Raw genomic sequence first — 20,131 nt, 5'->3', positions numbered from 1 at the left:
ACCCAAGTTTTGAGTTTGAAAGCATTGAAAATTCACTCACAGAGAAGGTTTGCAACACAAGTCCCCTGAGCACCTTTTGGCAGTACCACTTGGAAGTAGTCAAAGAAACTGCAAAATGATCTGCACTCTTTTCAACTACAGACTTTGTCATCGTAAACAACGTTTTTTGATCGTTTGCACCAACACGACATTAGGCCGAACAATAAATAAAAAATGTATATAAATCTTTTACAGTTGGAAAAGAAATCCAATCCAATCTCTTTTTAACAAGTAGCTCACTAGATTCATGATTAAAAAAGGAAACAATCTGTTTTTTTTTTTACCTTTTTTAAAGAGTCAAAGTCCAACCGCCCACCCATGTAGTAGTACAGAACACCAGAAGTGACAGAAGAAAGGGAAAAGCCTTCTCTTGTTGTTCATTGATCCCTCGTCTCTTTTTTCTTGGTTTATTATTATTATTATAGATTTATTATCTATTAATGAATATACTCCCGGGCTTGTGAGCTGAACAAGTTACTATGGGACTCTGTCTGTCCAAACCACCCAAGAACAAGAACAAGAACAAGACTGAGAAAAGGCAGCTCCAGCAGAATATTATTACCAAAAGAGTGAATGGAAAAAGAACAGAATTTGGCTACTCAAAAGACTTTAATGGCAAGTATTCGATTGGGAAATTGTTGGGCCATGGTCAGTTTGGTTACACTTTTGTTGCAACTGATAAATCTAATGGGGATCGTGTCGCTGTCAAGAGAATCGACAAGAAGAAGGTAAATAATAGTCTTTTTATTGTTTCTAGAGCAGTACCCTTTGCTGTTTAGTCCATATTTGTACTCTAAATCTTTTTTTGGCACAGATGAGCACCCCCATTGCTGTTGATGATGTTAAGAGAGAAGTAAAGATATTTCAAGCTCTTACAGGTCATGAAAATGTGGTTCAATTCCATAATGCGTTTGAGGATGATTCTTATGTCTACATTGTTATGGAGTAAGATTCTTTTCTTTTCTTCTCAGTATTCGATGCGTCTTTCGTTACTTACATTGTTTTCTTTTATTGTATTGTTCTTGATCAGGTTATGCGAGGGCGGGGAATTACTCGATCGGATATTAGCCAAGTAAAAATCCCAACTCTATTTTTTACGTTACTAGCCAAAATCTTGAAGTTCATGCCAAATCGAAAACTCCATGGTTGGATTGGCATAGTACAACAGTATGGTAGTTGAATTGGGGGAATTATATGACTATTAACTGATGCCATTGTTTCCTACTTGGAAACACCAGTAACATGTTATTATATGCATACAACAGCTAGGACATAGGATACCTCTCTTCTTCCGTGCACCTCAGCACTGCGGATCTTATATCTTCTGAAAATTGAAGTTCAAATTTGAGTGGCCCGCTGGTCAAGGCCTTGAAATTAGTTCCCACCTGCATCTCTTTAGGTCTGTTTTTTATTTGTTATCGTACGTATTGCAAAAAATTGAGCATTCACAGACCTCTTTTCTGTTGTCTTGGAGCAATTGGCCTTCATAATCAGAGGAGGAGTTGAGCTGCAGATGTAATTAATATCTAGTAAGTTGGTAGGGAATTATGTTTGGAATAGTTAGAGACCTCACTACTACACTAGATATGGCCCAACCAGAGCTTTAAAATGCAGATGAGAAGCGAGTTAAGAATTTTGATGTTGATGGTTTGTTGGAAGAACTTAAACACGTAAAGCTTTCTGCTGACTATTTGTCGGTTAGTGGAACCTTTAGAAGGCTGTTGGATGAGAGGGCGAAACCAAAAGAAAGCACTAATTCGGAATGAGTTTCTGATATATAATCGAGTGAGCGGAGCGAACGTTCTTGGGCCTAGGGGGGGACTCACCTTCCCTCTCCCTCTCCCTCTCTCACTCTCCGCGCTTCCCTCTCCGCTCACTCCCCACTGCTAGTAGTTATACTAGTAAATATATATATGTAATATATAATGAATATATATGCTTCAAGCGCCTCTGACACTTGTCTCAAGCCTCACAGAGGCACAGCCTGGACACTAAGATGCGTTTTGTTGAACCTTAAATATATGAGTACTGAAAATTGCTTTGGTCTTTTTGTTTCAGGAAAGATAAACGTTACACTGAAAAAGACGCAGCAATAATAGTGCGACAGATGCTCAAAGTTGCAGCCGAGTGTCATTTACATGGTTTGGTACATAGGGACATGAAACCAGAGGTATGATCTGAGTTGGATTCTTTGTGTAGAGTCATGCAGCTTGAATACTTACCGGAAGTAATTTTTGTTCGCAGAACTTTCTTTTCAAGTCAACCAAAGATGAGTCGCCACTGAAGGCCACAGATTTTGGTCTGTCAGACTTCATAAAGCCAGGTCTGTAGGAGCTACGCATTAAGGGAATTTTTTAAAAATATCTTTATGTTATGAAGTTTCAGTGGATGGTACAGGAACCTTGGTTTTCTGACAAATGTATTAATCATTTTTTAAACTTCAGTTTTTGGCATATAAGTTAACGATTATTTCATGGGATTATTAAGTGTTTGTCACTAGAAGCGTCTGTTTCTAACTTTTATCAAGTCATTCAGCTTATAGGTATCATTCTTCAATTGATGCAGGGAGAAAGTTCAAAGATATTGTTGGCAGTGCATACTATGTTGCACCAGAAGTACTGAAACGCCAGTCAGGTCCTGAGTCAGATGTTTGGAGTATTGGTGTGATTACGTACATTTTGCTTTGCGGAAGGCGCCCATTTTGGAACAAGACCGAGGATGGGATATTCAAGGAGGTAAAAACCTGTACTCCGCTTAGGTTACCAAATGAGTAATATTTGCAAGTTTCAGCGTAACAAAAGTATATATTTCAGAACATGTCAATTAAGCAGCATAGAACCTTCCTTTTTAGTGTTTCATTTCATTTTTGAGGTCATGTAATATCTCTCATTTGTTTTTCTTCCACGATGCAAGATCCCATTTTGTTTCCTTGGATCTATCTTTTTTATCAGTCCTTATTTATTCCACATTCTTATAATATGTCCGCACTTGATCACATTACCTAAAAAGGCCAGTTTCTTTGTTCAGTTCCATATAAATTATAAAGCCATTTGATTGGTTAGTTTAAGTAAAATTAGCATTTGTTTAACTATTGTTTTTCAAATTAGTGACAATTATCTCGTTTCCACTGTGCTCTATATGGAGTATATATTCAGATGGATTTTAATATTAAGCATACGATATGAAATCATGTAGGCCCTACTGATAGAGTGATAGATATCTCGTTATCTACCGCTGATTCTGATTTAGGCTTTGACTGTTCACTTTTATGTCATTACATCACCTGGTAATGTTTCTTTAAACCTATATTTTTGCAGGTTTTAAAGAGCAAACCTGATTATCATAGAAAACCGTGGCCAAGCATTAGCACCAGTGCTAAAGATTTTGTACAGAAATTATTAGTGAAGGATCCCCGTGCAAGATTGACTGCCTCACAAGCCTTGTGTATGTATCCATGTTCTGAATAGTTTTTCTATTTGTGTCTCAATTCCTAAGGATTTTCGTTTAAGCTTTATTGTGGATATTTTTGTCCGCCCCATATTCTTCTCACTCTTTTAGAATATTTCGTCCAATTGTGGTAGTATCTGGAGTCGATTAGATTGTGAGCTGTTTGTCTGCCATTCTTTCTGTTATGGTTTCAGTTTATTTGTGTTTTGTTTCACTGAACTCTGCTATGTCTTCCCATACATTGACAAGAAAAGGAGTCGATGTTGTTTTTTTTTTTTTTGGCAAGCCTGTTTTAATGAGATCAGTAACTCAATAATGCTGTTGAGTTTTCATTGAAGTGACCATGTAATTTCATCATGTAAAAAAAGAAAACGCTCCTTCTCAAGGATAATGAACGAGCATTACAGATACATCCATCTCTCCCTTCCTCCAGTGTAACAAGCTTTTGTTGACCCATTTATTTCATAGAGTAAGAAAAAGGACAATGTTGTGGAAGGGATGCATTCCACAACGTTGAGTTTACCCCAAAAAACTCTCTTTGTATACTCAGGCTGTTGCTCATGATCCAAGCAGTTGGTGTTAAAAATGGAACTTGACATAGCGTCCCCACCAAAGTATTCCAATCTACTCACCGGACAAGTGCCACCTCTACAAAGACTTTCTTTCGCTTTAGTCGCCTTACTGGCTGCATCGCCTGTTGGAGTTATCCCTCACATGAGGAGAGAAACAGAGCTGGAGAGAAACGGAGCGAATTCGGCATCGAGAATGTCGAGGCGCGCCGCTTCCGGGGCGTGACTTCGCTCGAGTTCCAAAGACGTAGAAGCGGCGCTGCCAAAGCGACCACGACCACGCGCCAGATGTCGATGTCTTAGCGACTTCGCTTCCAGAGCGCCCGCATACTGATCTATTTTTCGTGGGCTTTGCTCAAGATTCGCGAAATTTGGTTTTGGAGATAAAAACCAAAATCAAGGTTTTGGAAAACCTAACCTAACAAGTCGGAAGGATTGGAATCCGGACTAAAACAAAGAAATAAACCCAATCTTGAAAGCTATCAAGATTGAGATAACCTTTACTGAGATACAACCCTCAGAAAGAGATAAGAGTGATCTAGTAAGGTGAGACCGAAAAGGAGAGATTGTAATCTTCCTTCCCACTTTATTAAGAATCTCTTGTGGAAGTAGGCATCATTGGCGAACCACGGTAAATCTTTGTGTTGTGGTTTTGCTTTTACTTTGCTTTACATTATTATCCGTTGTTAATAGTTGTTTTAATGAGTTGGGCATGTTAGTATAGGTTGTAGTTGATATTTAGATTTTGTCCCGAGTTGAATTGTGTTCAAATACAAGTTATCCGCGTAGTGGGGAATCGATTGGTATTGATATAATCCCCAACAAGTGGTATCGAGCCTTGGTTAGAATAAATTTCAGGGTGTTATCCCAATCTTGGTCGAAAAGTGTTTGTGAAATTCCCGAGAAGATTTGAGGTTAAATAACTTGTAGAGATGGACCATTCCGCGAACACTTTCGTATGATGAGTCCGAATAGGAAGAACTACACCATCCGGAAAGCGAGATGGAAGACTTGCTATCTTTGCGAGGACTTGACACTTCCCATTGAGAATGAGGGAGTAAAACCGAGAAAAGGCTGATGAAATTTTGAGTGGAAAAAGCTTGAAAAAAGCGATTGGATACATTCGACGATGGATTGGCGGCGATTAATGTCTTTCACCACGTGTCCCCCAAGATACTGACGCTGATCACGTGGAAGAAACTTCGAAGACTATATGAGAGGAAGTTGGGTGGAAACAAAGTGCTAGTCGTTAAGAAATTTGCGGAACCGCGAAGTACCAAGATGGTTCTTCATGTCCGAAAGCATCTTAATGAAGTCTGAGAATATCATCAATCGATGCATTTGATGAAGATCAATTTGGGAGACGAAGTTGAGGCTTTGTTTCTATTAGGCTCTCTACCGAAAGTTGGGTGACATTAGCGGTTTCTACATGGAGCGACCCAAAGATGGAATTGTTACCATGGAGATGGCTACCACGTCTTTGTTGAATGAGGAGACTAGAAGGAGTCGCAAAGCGCGACTCTTCTCACTCGAGATCCTTTTCACGCGAGAAACGGGGAGAGGTCGAAACGAAAACCATCTCGTTAAGAGGTGATGGCGAAATAAATCTAGGGGTGAAGCTAGAACTCCTAAGGCGAGATGCAATGTTACTATTGTGCCACCAAAGGCCACTTCGGATATGAGTGTAGAAACACCAAAGAGGGATGAGAAGAATAACCGTGGTACATGAAGACATGGTGCGCGAGGAACGGAAACACAGCAGAGATACTACCGCGACTAGTCGGCGACTGAGTGGGAATTGTGTCGGTGTGGTGTGTGTCTTTGTCTTAGTACCTCATGTCGGGATCTGAGTGGGTGATAGATCAGAGAGCATCCTATCACGTCACAATCAAGCCGGGGATTCTTCCCACTACCTACGGTTGTGGTGAATATGGTGAAATAAGGATGGGTAAATGATGGAGTCTCGAAGATTATAGGCATTGGAGATGTTCATGTAGAAACCAATGTCGGCTACACCTTGACACTCGAGGATGTAAGACATGTCCCCGACATACGGTTAAGCCTAATTTCGGCCGGGGGAAATTAGATGACGGCGGCTTTGTAAACTCGTTTGGTAACGGGGTATGGAAACCCGAAGAGAGGTTCCATTATAGCGACCGAGGAAAAGAAAACTTGCTCTCTTTACAAAACACGAGGCTAGTTTGTGTAAAAAGCGAAGCGAATCTTAAACGCGCGTAAAGAAGAAAAACATCCGAATCGTGGCACAAAGAGACCGTGGTCACATGGGCATAAAAGGGATGGAAGTTCTTGTTAAGCAAAAGGCCATGCCGGACATTAAAGGTACACATTTAAATACATGTACTTCATCGTTTGGTAGGAAAGCAACACGGTGTCTTTCCAAAGATTCCCGCCTCACGAAAGGACAATCGCCCTCGAAATTTAGTGCACCTGCACTTATGTGGTCCTATGAGTGAAGTCCCACCAGGGAGCTTTGTACTTCGACATTCATTGATGATCGTTAAGAAATATATGGGCCTATAGTCGAAGACCGAGGATGAAGTACTTGGCGTGTTTGAAAAATTCCACAAACATGGTGGAAAGAGAGACCGAAAGTTGTTGAAGTGTATCCGCCGGATAATGGGGGTGAAGTACATTGGGCCATTTGAAGAGTATTGCGAGTCAGTGGGATTCAATCGTCGAAGCGCACCGTTCCCAAGACAATCGCAATGAAATGGAATAGCGAGAGAATGAACCGCACCATTGTAGAGAGGATGAGATGCATGCTATCTCACTCTAAGCTACCTAGAAGCTCTTGGGTAGAAGCGATCGCATCTGTGGTAGTGCATGTGATCAACCCGTCGCCGGCAAAGCCTCCGAATAGTGATTATCCGGAGAGTATGGTCGGTGAGATGTTGATTATGGATACTTGAGGGGTATTTGGGTGCGAGCATTTGTGCATATTCCGAAGGATGAGAGATCCAAGCTTGATGACAAAGCCAAGCGATTACATTTTTCCTCGGGTTATGGAGATGAAAAGTTTGGTTACAAACTCTATGATCCGATTAACAAGAAGGTAATCCGAAGTCGAGATGTTGTGTTCTTAGAAGACCAAACCATAGCAGACTTTGAGGAGGGTGAAATTCTGAGGCTTTCACCAATGATCTTGTTGATTGAACCGAAGTTCCTACCGTGGAACGCGTCGCGAAAGGCATTGAGAATCACGAAAACCATGAGTTTGAAGCTCGTGATGAGAATCCTATTGCTTTCATGATGGGATATAACCTATTGGTATAGAAGATGCGGATGAGATGCATGAACCACCACCGAAGCAAGCGTAGTGCATACTCGGAGGCCGGCCGATGGGGCAAGGAGGTCCGACAGGGAGACTAAAACTTCAACCAGTATCCACCACATAACGTCACGTCTTCTTATCGGATGGTGGAGAACCCATGTACTATCAAGAGGCACTTGAAGGTACGCACAAGGAAAAGTGGTTGAAGGCCATGATGACGATGGATTCTTTGCATAAGAATCACACTTATGAAGTTAGTTGAGAAACCCACGGGGAAAAAAGTTCTCAAGAATAAGTGGATATACAAAGTCAAGCATGAGGAGAACAATCCTCACCCAAGGCACAAAGCTTCGCCTTTTGTGAAGGGATTCGGTCAAAAGGAAATGAATTGACTTTGATGAGATTTTCTCTCTGTAGTGAAGATGACTTCTATCCCAGGTGGTATTGGGTATGACCGCATGGCATGAACCTAGAGGTTGAAAGCGGTAGATGTTAAGACGACTTTTCTTTATGGAGACCTTGAAGAAGATGTCTACATGGACCCGACCCGCAGGGGTTTTGAGGTCAAAGCGCAAGGAGCACCTAGTATGCAAGTCGATAAAGAGCTTGTATGGGTTGAAAAGCAAGCAAGAGACGATGGTACATAAAGTTTGATTCCTTTATGGCTAAGCGAAGGATACTGAAAAGTCCGCCTCCGATCATTGTGTGTTTGTTGAGAGATTTCGGATGGGGATTTCATTGTCTTTATTGTATGTGGATGATATGTTGATAGTTGGCCCAAACATCAACAAGATATCCAAGCTAAAGAAAGACTTGAGTAAGTTCTTTGAGATGAAGGATTTGGGTCAAGCAAAGCGATACTTGGGATCGCGGATCACTCGTGATGAAAAAGAGTGGGAAGTTGTGGCTTTCTCAAGAAAGCTACGTTGGTAGAGGTGTTGAAGAGATTCAACATGGATCAATGCTTGCCCGGTCGGTTAATCCGCTTGGTGGCGGTTCCGCGTGACCAAAGAGATGTCCAAAGCGGTGAGCATGAGCGCGGTCGGATGGAAAAGATTCCTTATGCATCCGCGATGGGCGGTTTGATGTATGCCATGGTGTGTACTAGACCGGATATTGCTTTTCGCCGTTGGGGTTGTAAGCGATTTACATCAAATCCGGGTAAAGAGCATTGGGAAGGTGTTAAGTGGATATTGAGATATCTCAAAAAGGCACTTCCAAATCGTGTTTGTGCTTTGGTGGAAGTAAGCCCTTACTTGAAGCGCTACACCGACGGACATGGCGGTGATGTTGACTCGATGAAGTCTACCTCGGGTTATCCGGTTACTTTTGCGGGGGGAGCGGTTTCTTGGCAATCTAAGTTGCAAAAGTGTGTTGCCCCACTCCTCCACTTCTGAAGCATATATTGCGACCAATCGAGTGTTGCAAAGAGATCTTATGGATGAAGAGGTTCTTCGACGAACTAGGGCTAAAAAACGAAACGGTTTGTAGTTAAATGTGATGATCGGGCGCCATCCACTTGAGCAAGAATTGAGTTTTCATTCTAGATCCAAGCACATACACGTCGCGTTATCATTGGATTAGAGAAGTACTTTCGAGGACAAGCATTTGTGTATCGAGAAGATCCATACCGACAAAGAACGGGTCGGGATATGATGACCAAAGTCTTACCGAAAGGTAAGTTTGATATTTGTTGTGCTATCGCCGGAATGGTAGCATACTCCTCTGTTGATTTGGAAATTGCATGGAGGTATTCCCCACCGCTCGAGGGGGAGATTGTTGGAGTTATCCCTCACATGAGGGAGAGAAACAGAGGAGAGAAACGGAGCCGAATTCGCATCGAGAATGTCGGCGCCAGCGCTTCGAGGGCGCGACTTCAGCGCGAGTTCCGATGCGTTAAGAGCGCCAGCCAAGCTCAAAGACCGACCCGCGCGGTCGGTCGATGTCTTTAGCGACTTCGGCTTTCGAGAGAAGCGCCAGCATACGCCTCGTCTATTTTTCGTGGGCTTTGCTCTGATACCCGAAATTTGGTTTTGGAGATAAAACCAAAATCAAGGTTTTGGAAAACCTAACCTAACAAGTCGGAAAGGATTGGAATCCGGACTAAAACAAAGAAAGCGAAACCCAATCTTGAAAGCTATCAAGATTGAGAGATAACCTTTACAGGAGATACAACCCTCAGAAAGAGATAAAGAGTGATCTAGTAAGGTGAGAGACCGAAAGGAGAGATTGTAATCTTCCTTCCCACTTTATTAAGAACGGCTCTTGTGGAAGTAGGCATCATTGGCGAACCACGGTAAATCTTTGTGTTGTGGTTTGCTTTTCTTGCTTTACATTATTATCATTTGTTAATAGTTGTTTTTAGCGAGTTGGGCATGTTAGTATAGGTTGTAGTTGATATTTAGATTTTGTCCGGAGTTGAATTGTGTTCAAATACAAGTTATCTGTGTAGTGGGGGAATCGATTGGTATTGATATAATCCCCAACATCGCCTTCATAACCAGCTCTAGAGATATCATGCCTGAAGCCTATTCATCGACAGTCCCATAGGATTTAATAACTACAAAGTGAAAACCTACTAGACAAAGCTAATGAGTATCAAACCGGCAACCTCCATATGTAAGGACCGGTCCACCATCAAGTATCACCCTAATGGTTTTATTGAGAAATTGGAGCCGCGGTTAGGCTAAAGGTTATGGATTTTCTTGAAAATTGAGACATTATTTTCAGTTGCCTACGGCCTGCCTTAATTCTGTTTGAGTTATGTTTCAGTTTCAGTGCATCGTAACTGACCTTCGTAATGGGTTGATGAAGAATGCTTTTCACATGGAGACTTACAAGAGAAGGTGTAAATGATGAGTGACCAGGTTTAGTAGTAATTTTGTGATTGCCTGAGTATGAAGTCAGTTACGGGGCGTCGTTTGAGGAAAATTAGTTAGGGCTTGAAACAGTACCTTCATGCCTATTTTGAAAAACTTAGTACAATGGTGACTAGCGTTTACCGGTCGTAAAAGTAATTCTACTGTTGACTCGAAAATTATATTGATTAGTAATTTCATTGGACTTACTATGGTACTTTCTTGGTGTTGTTGATTCCAGTTGCTTGTTTCAGAGTAGGTATTAGATTATTAGTGTTTCTAATTTGCAGTATGCGTTTGGTTTACTGTGATAGACTGGTAAAAAAACTTGGCTTAGAGTTTAGAGTCTAAACTCTGAACCAGTTGCACACCTCTGGCTGCCTCTAAAAGGTTAAGGGGAGAGTTTGATGAGTCTGGTTGATATCTAAGATTGATTAGAACGTTTATTTAATTTACAGTAACTCCTGATATTCCATATGCAGTTAGTTTGGTTAATTGGTGACTGCATGGATGCACTTTGAAAGCTTTATTGTACACATTATATTTCTAACCTGAAAAAGGCTCCTCAGAAAAGATGGTTGGTTAGATAATAAAATACACTAGCTATCACGTGTTTCCTTGGGATGGTAACATATAGCAGATTGCTACTTCATTTGCAATCTTGTATTAAAGTGAATCATTATTATTGACATTGAGTATGAACACCGGCTTGGTGACATTCTCACAAAGCATTTCTATGAGTTTCTGGACTCTCTGCTCCGGGTGGAGGGTATGAAAGTTTTTATTTATTTTGTTTGGATGAAAATGACTTATGTGGATCTTTTGAATTCACAATTTTATATGACTGATTGTATATTGAATGGCAGTGCATGGCGAGGAGAGTCAACTGTATCTCTCTCTCTCTCTCTGCTCCCTTCTCTTCTTTCTTCTTTTCATTGTAGTTTCTAATGCTTGGACAGTTGTTGTCATTATGTAGTGCTATTGAAAATATTTATGTAAACTGACAGGAGATATTAGGACGGCATTTGTTATGACTAGTCTATCATAGCCTATGTCCCCTGCTGAACATGACCAAAGGGTTTGAGAGAGGCAACATGTCTGTCCTTAAATCTACCCTCTGGCGTTAACTTTTAGAAAATACTATTTGTGCTGTTTCCAGATTTACTACTTGGAACTTGCTGATTACATGTGAAAAATAGTTGGACTACATTGTAGCAGAATTCGTACATTGGTCATTAGTCTTTTCTGAATACTACTAAAGTACTAAGTACTAACTATTTTTTTTCCAGCACATCCATGGGTTAGAGAAGGGGGAGATGCATCAGAGATCCCAGTGGATATTTTGGTGCTGTCCAACATGAGGCAATTCGTAAAGTATAGCCGGTTCAAACAGTTTGCTCTTAGGGTAAATACCTTTGTTTGTGAACAGTTACTGAAAAATAAATAGTTTTCTAAGCATGACATCGTTTAAATAGCTTTAGCTAATTTGATCTGTTTTCGTGGTTTCTTGCAGGCATTGGCTAGCACACTTAACGAAGATGAGCTATCTGACCTCCGCGATCAGTTCGATGCAATCGACGTGGATAAAAGTGGTGCTATAAGTTATGAAGAAATGAGACAGGTTTATTATTATTATTTTTATTTTTATTGTTTACATTTTTCATTATGAAATCTAGCAACTTACTATTTTCAATAGTTCCATTTTTATAATGGAGCTACATATTGTATTAGGTTAATTTCTTGTTTCTCAAAATCGTGTGTGCAGGCCCTTGCAAAGGATCTTCCATGGAAAATGAAGGAGCCACGTGTTCTAGAAATTCTTCAAGCGGTAAGCAAAGTCTCTGAAGTAATTTCTATAATTCTTTTTTTTTGATTGGCAATTTCTATAATTCTTGGTGTGATTCCTTTCCCTATATTTAGGTTATTTTGTAGTTTTTGCACTTTACTAAGAATGGATCATGTAGAACTCCCAGAGGATAGGACTATAGGGTATAGGTCATGACTGGTTCCCAATTTCTCATGATGTGATTGAGTGGAGATTTTCTTCGTAGATTCTTACTTAGTGGCATTACCCCATGTAGATGGTTCCCATAACATTACCCTCATAAGGTAATATCTGTATGTGCTCAACTGCACCATATCGTTTGGAAAAGATTTGCAAGCACTATTACTCCAAAACTTTGTGTGGAGTGAAATGTCAGTATTTTGGGTCTTTGTACCGTTCTGCACAAATACATGCTTGATTGCTATGACAATGAGGACACTCGTTCAAGTTTGCATGCACTCAAGAATTCTTCTTTTCTGCATGGTTAAAGTTCTCGTTTATTTCTTTGGCAGATTGACAGCAACACAGATGGGCTAGTGGACTTCTCTGAATTTGTTGCAGCCACTTTACATGTGCACCAGTTAGAACATGACTCTCAGAAGTGGCATCTACTGTCTCAAGCTGCATTTGAGAAATTTGATGTGGATGGAGATGGATTTATTACCCCAGAGGAATTAAGGATGGTTAGTGTAAAAATCATGTTAAATTTCTCTCACAGTCACACTGCCACAGACATACACACACCATCATCAGTTTTTTTTTCATCAAAGATAAGATGACTTTGTAATGGTTAATGGACCCACAAGTTCATCCTTCTGGATATAAAACTCAACCATCAGATCTAGTATTTAGTAACTAAAAACATAGATTTTCCAATTGGAAATAGCAATACATTGTACTTTTTACTAAGAGCAAATTACTTGTGAGATGGTGCTATACATGAAGATTCATGGTGGAGGCGACCAAGTATTTCATTGTTCCATTCATTTCTATGATGATAATAGATCTTAATAGCTGTCACGGATTTTGCTCCTTGATCTGTTTATTTGGGATTGTCACCTATATTTTAGCTTGATAGGGCCAAAAAACTTCAAGGTACAATCCACCCGGATCAATTTCAGAGTGTGGTATCTCATAGATTGATCACATTAGGTTTTCATCAATTCATATTCCCCTCCATACATCTTGTACCTTTTATTGCTGGACCACACAATTAGTTACTACCTTTCCTCTTTCATAATGGTCAACCACACAATTTTGTATCTCATGGAAGTTGGTTTGTTGATCACAGCATACAGGACTGAAGGGATCGATTGACCCACTTTTAGAGGAGGCTGACGTTGATAAAGATGGGAAGATTAACTTATCAGAGTTCCGTAGACTTTTGAGAACTGCCAGCATGGGTTCTCACAATGCGCCCAGCCCAACCGGACTTCGAAATTCTCAGAAATTGTAGACCATAAGAAATGATCAAGAATTTAGAAAAAGGTTCGAGGAGAGGGGGATTTTGTTTGTGAGAAGATTGCAATTCATCTTGTTCAGCCCACTTTTGTTTGCATACCTGCCAACATGAGCAGCTTGATCATGAACAGTGTGTTACTGAAGAGATGATCCTAGCTCGATCTTGCAGACTACTTGTACTTGAGGGGATCAATGATTGGTGCGCTTTGTTGTGCTGGATAATTCTCCTTGTTTTCTTTAGTGTTATTTTTTTGTAAATTCTAAGAACTTGGTGCGGATGTCATCTTTCCCCTGCATTTGCTTCTTGTCAGTAAAAAAGGCTAAAGAAAAAATAGTCACATACAATTCATGTATCATATGTATAAAAGTGTTCAGATATTTGAGATAATGGTACTAGCTATAAGAGTTAACTTCGTTCTGCCTTGCCACTTAAAAAAAAGTCCATAATAAAAGAATTGGCAATTCCACATCTCCACAAGCCACACTCTGCACCAGTAATCATGATTGTAGTCATTGCTATCATACTGATTTGCTCCAAGGTGACTGTAGTCTTGAAGCTTTGAATCGCAACTGAAATACCCAGACTACATATTTGATGCCAAGTTGCCAAACCTATATAGCCTGAATGCTTCTAGCTCACCGCAGGGCTAGTTGATAAAACTCGATTTAATGCTCAAATTGAGGAATAGTTCAATTTTTTTGTTTACTTATTCTGTTTTTTTTTTTTCATAAAATAATAGTTGTAATCTACGAACCATGAACATCTCCACTAAAATTTAGCTCATTTAAATATATATATTTAACGTTTCCAGAAGATGATATAATAGAAAGTGGAGAGGTCAGCATGGCTAGTATATCTTATCCCACAAAACGTTGATACTTAACTCATCTTGTAGGGGCATATGGTAGTAAGCGTGATGTAAAAAGTATAATATACTGATCCTATATCATAACAAAGATGTCTCTTAATGCATTTTGTATTTTACAGGTAACAGTGTAACACCTACACTCTATCAGGATAATCAAACACATTTTTTCGCCTACTGGGCTGTAAGTTCGATCAGATTGTCTTCATTATATCTTCATTTGAGGATGAAGTGTTATGTCTATTACATTACTTTATATATATACTCGTTCCATTTCATAATCTGTTTCACAAGGTGAAAATAAAGGTGGGTGCTTACATTGTTCTTTACCCAGGTTTCGTACAAGTAGACAACAAGTATCCTGTTGATCAAGTATCTATACAATAAAACACAGCATGATTTCTACTGTGCAACAAATGTCACATTAAGACATAGTTACGAAAATACTGTGACAAAAAATGTCAGATCATCCAATAGTTAGTAATATATAAAGAAATTATTTCTCAGTGCGAAGCATATAACGACTCCCGTCTGTATCAATTCCATGGACACCATGGTCCTCCCAGTAAAAAAAACAAATAATATCTCTTCAATGCACAGGATTCTATTTTGAGCCACATTTCGTGGATTCTATACACAATGCATAGTTCCAGAAATAAAAGTTAGTAGAAAAACTATTTGCATGAGTCGGTGGTCAGTGTTTATTGAAAGTTAGTAAAAAAACTATTTATTGAAATTATTTGCATAGGTTGGCTGCATATAGGTGGGTGGTTTACATAGAGAAACCAAAATAATTTGATTACCTCAACGATGGTCAATGTTGTTTTGTGATGATGTCTTCCATTACATAGTTTCAGAAATGAAAGTTAGTAGAAAAACTATTTGCATAGGTCGGTGGTCAGTGTTAATTGAAAGTTAGTAGAAAAATTATTTGTTGAAATTATTTGCATAGGTTGGTTGCATAGGTTAGTTGTTTACATAGAGAAACCAAAAAAATTTGATTGCTTCAACGATGGTCAATGTTGTTTTGTGATGATGTCTTTCATTGAAGATACAAGGTTAGTTATTTTTTAAGAATTTTTTGAGTTCAAATAGAATGGATTTAACGGATTTAGTACATGACGATGTTTTCCCTTGCTTGGTTTTTTGATTTCAAGATAACAACTTTATTGAGTTTCAGGTATAAGGTAACGGAAACGGTCGGCCGGGCGGTGGTAAGATTCCCTTACTCAATGTTCATTCATGATTTAATCCTTATTGTTTTCGTCTCAACATACAGTCTAACTTCCAATATATATCTAATATAACTTTATATTTGCTTTCAATATGTTGATTCAAACAATCACACAAATTGATTCAAATTTACTCCATAAGTTAAACATGGATTGTATCTAAGGTTGTGAATCTTGACCATGCTTCTAAATTTCGACCTATCAGCTTATACAACTTTGGGTACAAAATTGTTTCTAAGATTCTTGCAAACAGACTAAAAGGTCTTATGAATAGAATTGTCTCCTTTTGGGCATTCATTAAAGGTAGAAGCATTGGGGACAATGTAGGCCTTGCCTGTGAAGTGTTCCATAATATGAAAAACATGAAAAATAAAAATGAGGGTTGGTATGCTCTTAAGATGGACATGGCTAAGGCCTATGATAGGGTTGAATGGGCCTTTGTTGATAACATTTTTGAAAAACTTGGGTTCAACCATAAGTGGAGAAGTATGATACACCAATGCCTTTGCACAGTGTCATTCCAGGTCATGCTCAATGGCTCTCCTCTAGAGAAGTTTATCCCTGAGAGAGGGCTGAGACAAGGGGATCCTCTATCCCCACATCTTTTCATTTTGGTCTCTGAGGTTCTCTCTAGGATGATTGCGAGAGCTGAGCTCAAGGATGAGCTGCATGGTGTCAAGATAAGGAGAAACTCTCCTGCTCTTACCCATTTGCTTTATGCAGATGACTTAATTCTGTTCACAAGAGCAAACCTTGCTGAAAGTGGACATCTAAAGAAGATTCTAGATGAGTATTGCAATGCCTCTGGGCAGAAAATAAATTTTGATAAATCTAGTGTGTTCTTTAGTAGGAATGTCAAATATAGGCAGAAAATAAAGCTCAAACGTTTCTGGAAAATGAGGAACTTTGATCCAAAAGAAAAGTATCTAGGGGTTCCTATTATGCTGTCTAGGAAAAAGGCCGAGGAATTTGATTTTTTGGTGGATAGAATCTATAGAAAGGTCAAAGGATGGAAAGCCAAGGTGTTGTCTCAAGCTGGGAGAACTACTCTAATCCAAGCTGTGATCCAAGCCACCCCCCTATATGTCATGTCTACTTATTTGCTGCCAGTGGTCACATGCAATAAGATAGATAAGGCATGTAGGGATTTCTGGTGGAATGGAACAAAAAATTCTAAAAGTGTTCAAAACCATTGGGTGGGAACAAATTTGTAAGACCAAACTTGAAGGAGGTTTGGGCCTCAGAAAGACAAGGGATATGAATGTGGCAATGTTAGCTAAGCTTCCTTGGAAGGTAGCTACAGACATACATTCTCTGTGGACTAGAACTATGTTTAGCATATATGGCAAGAAATGAATTGGAGATGTGGAAAAACCACCTGACCAAGCCTCTTACTTTTGGAAGGGTATCCATAAACTCCATCAGTGGAGGTCTGATATGGAGAATAGGAAAGGGTACCACCATCTCCATTCTAAAGGATCCTTGGCTCAGGTGTTTGAATGAACATATGACTCTGGAAGAATTCGGGGTGGTGGATAACACTTTGTCAAACCTTCATGTTTCAGACCTCTTTCTGACAGATGGTAGTGGATGGGATCCAGTCAAACTCAACCAATATTTCCATCCTTTCATAAGTCAGAGAATTTAGGAGGTAGTTGTTATACCTGCCTCTGACTCTGCTGACAAAATGATATGGGATATGGAAAAGTTTGAGAGGCTTACAATTAAGTCTGCATATGAGTTTCTGAATAAAAAGAAAACTGATATGGGCCAAAGCTCTAGTGTAAACTACAAAGCTATAAAACAGCTTTGGGAACCCCTCTACCTTCTTATATGCAGATGTTCATTTGGAAACTATATATGTATGTGCTGCATATGGGAGATAGGTTGGCAGAAAAGAAAATGAAGGGGGACTTCTCATGTCCTTTTTGCAATAGAGAACTGGAAACTGCAGAGCATTTATTCTTCACTTGTGACTGGACTAGAGCAGTCTGGTTTAGCTCGCAAGTGGGACTGAGAATTAATAGCAAACACTAGCATCCAAGCTTGAGGGAGAGGCTAGATTTGTACCTGTCTTGGTACCATAGCAAGAATAGTAAGCTATGCTTGTCTGGGACTCACATCATGTACCTGCTCCAACACATATGGAGTTCCAGAAATGAGGTCAAATTTGAAAAAAGAAAGGCAAATAGGGACCGCATCATCAGACAGAGCAAAGGATTGACAGACAAGTGTTATGATGCATACAGAGAAGCTTCCTCTAACTCTCGAGTTTCAATTAGTACTTTTAATGAAACTATAGATAAATTGTTTCCTGAAATCCCAAATGAAAGCACTGTGATTAGATTTGATGCCTCTTTTACCAGGAATACAGGATGGACTGGAGCTGGAGCAATAGCAAGTAATAGTGAAGGTGACATTGTTGGAGCAACAGTTAGGAGATTCAGGGCTCAGGAGGTTGAGGAAGCAGAAATGGGAGTAGCAGAAGTTGCTACACTTTTGGCAAAGCAGCTTAGATATAATCACTATGTGTTGGAGGGTGATAATATGGAGGTGATGAAGGTGCTCCAAGGATCAGAATGCAAATGGTCTTTGGAAACGCTGAAGACCTCTATAAACTCGATCTATTGTCTTGGTTTTTAGTTCATGTAATTTTAATTGGATCAGTAAGAGTTCAAATGGGGATGCAGACCTACTAGCTAGATGGGTAAACCATCAGCTGGGAAGTTCTGATCTTCCGAAGTGTATGGTTGACGTTTCATGTGTTCCAGTTTACCTGTAGGTGATAATATATAATCTAAGTAGTATTGCATCGAAAAAAAGAAGAAGTTAAACATGGATTGTGAAACACCAGCACCAGTGAATCGAGAAATAGTGCAAGAGTACATTCGAGCACAACCAATAGCACAAATTGAGGTCAACCCACTATCAAAACTTAGTTTTCCTTTATATAACTTCAACTCAGGTGAAATAAAATCATACTACTTTTAAAGCTACTGCTACTACGGATTCTTCGTGGTTCTATTTTGGCGCAACTTTGTCATAGTAGAACACCCCAATTGCAAATATGACGTGAAAGAGCAGAGAAGATTGTAACTCCAACATTACGCCCAACAACAGAATATCCACTGCCACTTGATGTCGTCATAGTAAATCGTTCTTCCGTTATTGAACGACCAAATCGATATGAACTAGCTCAACGTGTGCGTAGAGAAAGGGAACGAGCTTTGCGATTGCAGCTCACTTCTCCAGTTGGAACTTTTGTTCCTTCGTCAGTTACAAACTATGTTTCAGGAGGTTCCACACATGATCCCATGCTGATATCACAATGTACAAATGATATGCAATTTGGAAATCAATTGTCACCATTAAAGGGGTGAGAGAGCTGATCGTGTATTCCTATTCGAACTTGGTAATATGTCAGGTCAATGGAGGGTTCGCGGCCCGATGTCCAAGGATGGTGAAATATTTGGATGTATTGCGGAGAAGGGCAAACAAATTTGAAAAGATCAGTTTTGCTCATCTAGGCAGGGGAGAGAATAGACACGCCGATGCAGTAGCATATGTTGCAGCGGTACTTCTTGGAACCGAGGGTCGATCCATTGAGGTCAGGGTGCTGAGCAAACTGAGAACCGCAGAGGAAGAAGGGGTATGGCTAACTACTGAGCGAGAGTTGGGGTGGATGGAGCCCGTCAAGAGTTTTCTTTCGGGGGTAGAGATAGAAAACAAGCGAGAAAGGAGAAGGATGGAACAGGTATCCCAAAGGTACACATTGCTGGATGGGGTGTTGTACCGGCAGAGTGTCAGTGGACCATTGCTGAAATGTCTGGGACCGCGGATGGTGCAAGAAGTGTTGGGAGAAATTCATGAAGGAGATTGTGGGAGCCATTCGGCGGGGAAGACTACTGCGCACCAGCTGCTAACACAGGGATACTTTTGGCCTCACATGAAGAAAGATGCAACAGAATATGCCAAGAGATGCAAGAAATGGCAGAGCTTTGCACCGCTAATACACGCGCCCGCTGAACCTTTGCACCAGGGTTATAGTCCATGGCCGTTTGCTATGTGGGCGTTGGACATCGTCGGACCCCTGCCCATGGCGAGTGGCAAAAGAAGGTTCTTGCTAGCTGCGACATATTATTTTATGAAGTGGGTTGAAGGCATGGCAGTGCATCAGGTGAAAGAGGAACAAGTGAGGAAGTTCCTATGGGAAAATGTCATATGCTGGTTGGGACTCCTGCACACCGTGATCACGGATAATGGTACACAGTTTACAAGGGGAAAGGTGGAAGCATTTCTCCAAGCGTTCGGGGTAAAGCAAGGGTTCTTGGCCCCCTACAATTTAGAGGGGAATGGGCAAGCAGAGTCTTCAAATAAGACTATAATGAATAATCTGAAGAAAAAGTTAGAGGAATGCAAGGGGTCCTGGGCAGAGGAGCTACACAGGGTACTTTGGGCATATCGCACGACTCCGCGGACTTCTACCGGGGAATCGCCATTCAGTATGGCTTATGGAGTAGAGGCGGTGATTCCGGTGGAAAT

The 20,131-nt window shown here is 40.2% G+C and overlaps 1 protein-coding gene across 1 annotated transcript; it reads left to right on the top strand.

Moving 5' to 3' along the window:
- Positions 1 to 13,909, top strand: LOC147514275 (calcium-dependent protein kinase 4-like). Its single transcript, XM_086582180.1, has 12 exons — positions 1 to 767; positions 854 to 984; positions 1,070 to 1,111; positions 2,098 to 2,209; positions 2,284 to 2,362; positions 2,605 to 2,774; positions 3,357 to 3,483; positions 11,495 to 11,610; positions 11,719 to 11,826; positions 11,971 to 12,033; positions 12,543 to 12,713; positions 13,322 to 13,909. Exons 1-12 carry the CDS (start codon positions 519 to 521, stop codon positions 13,484 to 13,486), a joined length of 1,533 nt encoding a protein of 510 aa, XP_086438306.1. The 5' UTR covers positions 1 to 518; the 3' UTR covers positions 13,487 to 13,909.
- Positions 13,910 to 20,131: the final 6,222 nt, after the last annotated feature.

The sequence above is a fragment of the Coptis chinensis genome, chromosome 2 (genome assembly GCF_015680905.1).
Source record: "Coptis chinensis isolate HL-2020 chromosome 2, ASM1568090v1, whole genome shotgun sequence".
NCBI classification, from domain to species: Eukaryota; Viridiplantae; Streptophyta; class Magnoliopsida; order Ranunculales; family Ranunculaceae; genus Coptis; species Coptis chinensis.
Note: the sequence above shows the minus strand (reverse complement) of the source record. Positions and strands in the feature narration are given on the sequence as shown.

What these genes read in the sequence shown, in the direction of transcription:
- LOC147514275 (XM_086582180.1), top strand. Translation starts at nt 519, where the DNA reads ATGGGACTCTGTCTGTCCAAACCACCCAAGAACAAGAACAAGAACAAG. An exon ending in ATAGGGACATGAAACCAGAG is followed by an intron (nt 2,210 to 2,283) that starts GTATGATCTGAG and finishes TTTTGTTCGCAG; the next exon opens with AACTTTCTTTTCAAGTCAAC. An exon ending in AGGATGGGATATTCAAGGAG is followed by an intron (nt 2,775 to 3,356) that starts GTAAAAACCTGT and finishes ATATTTTTGCAG; the next exon opens with GTTTTAAAGAGCAAACCTGA.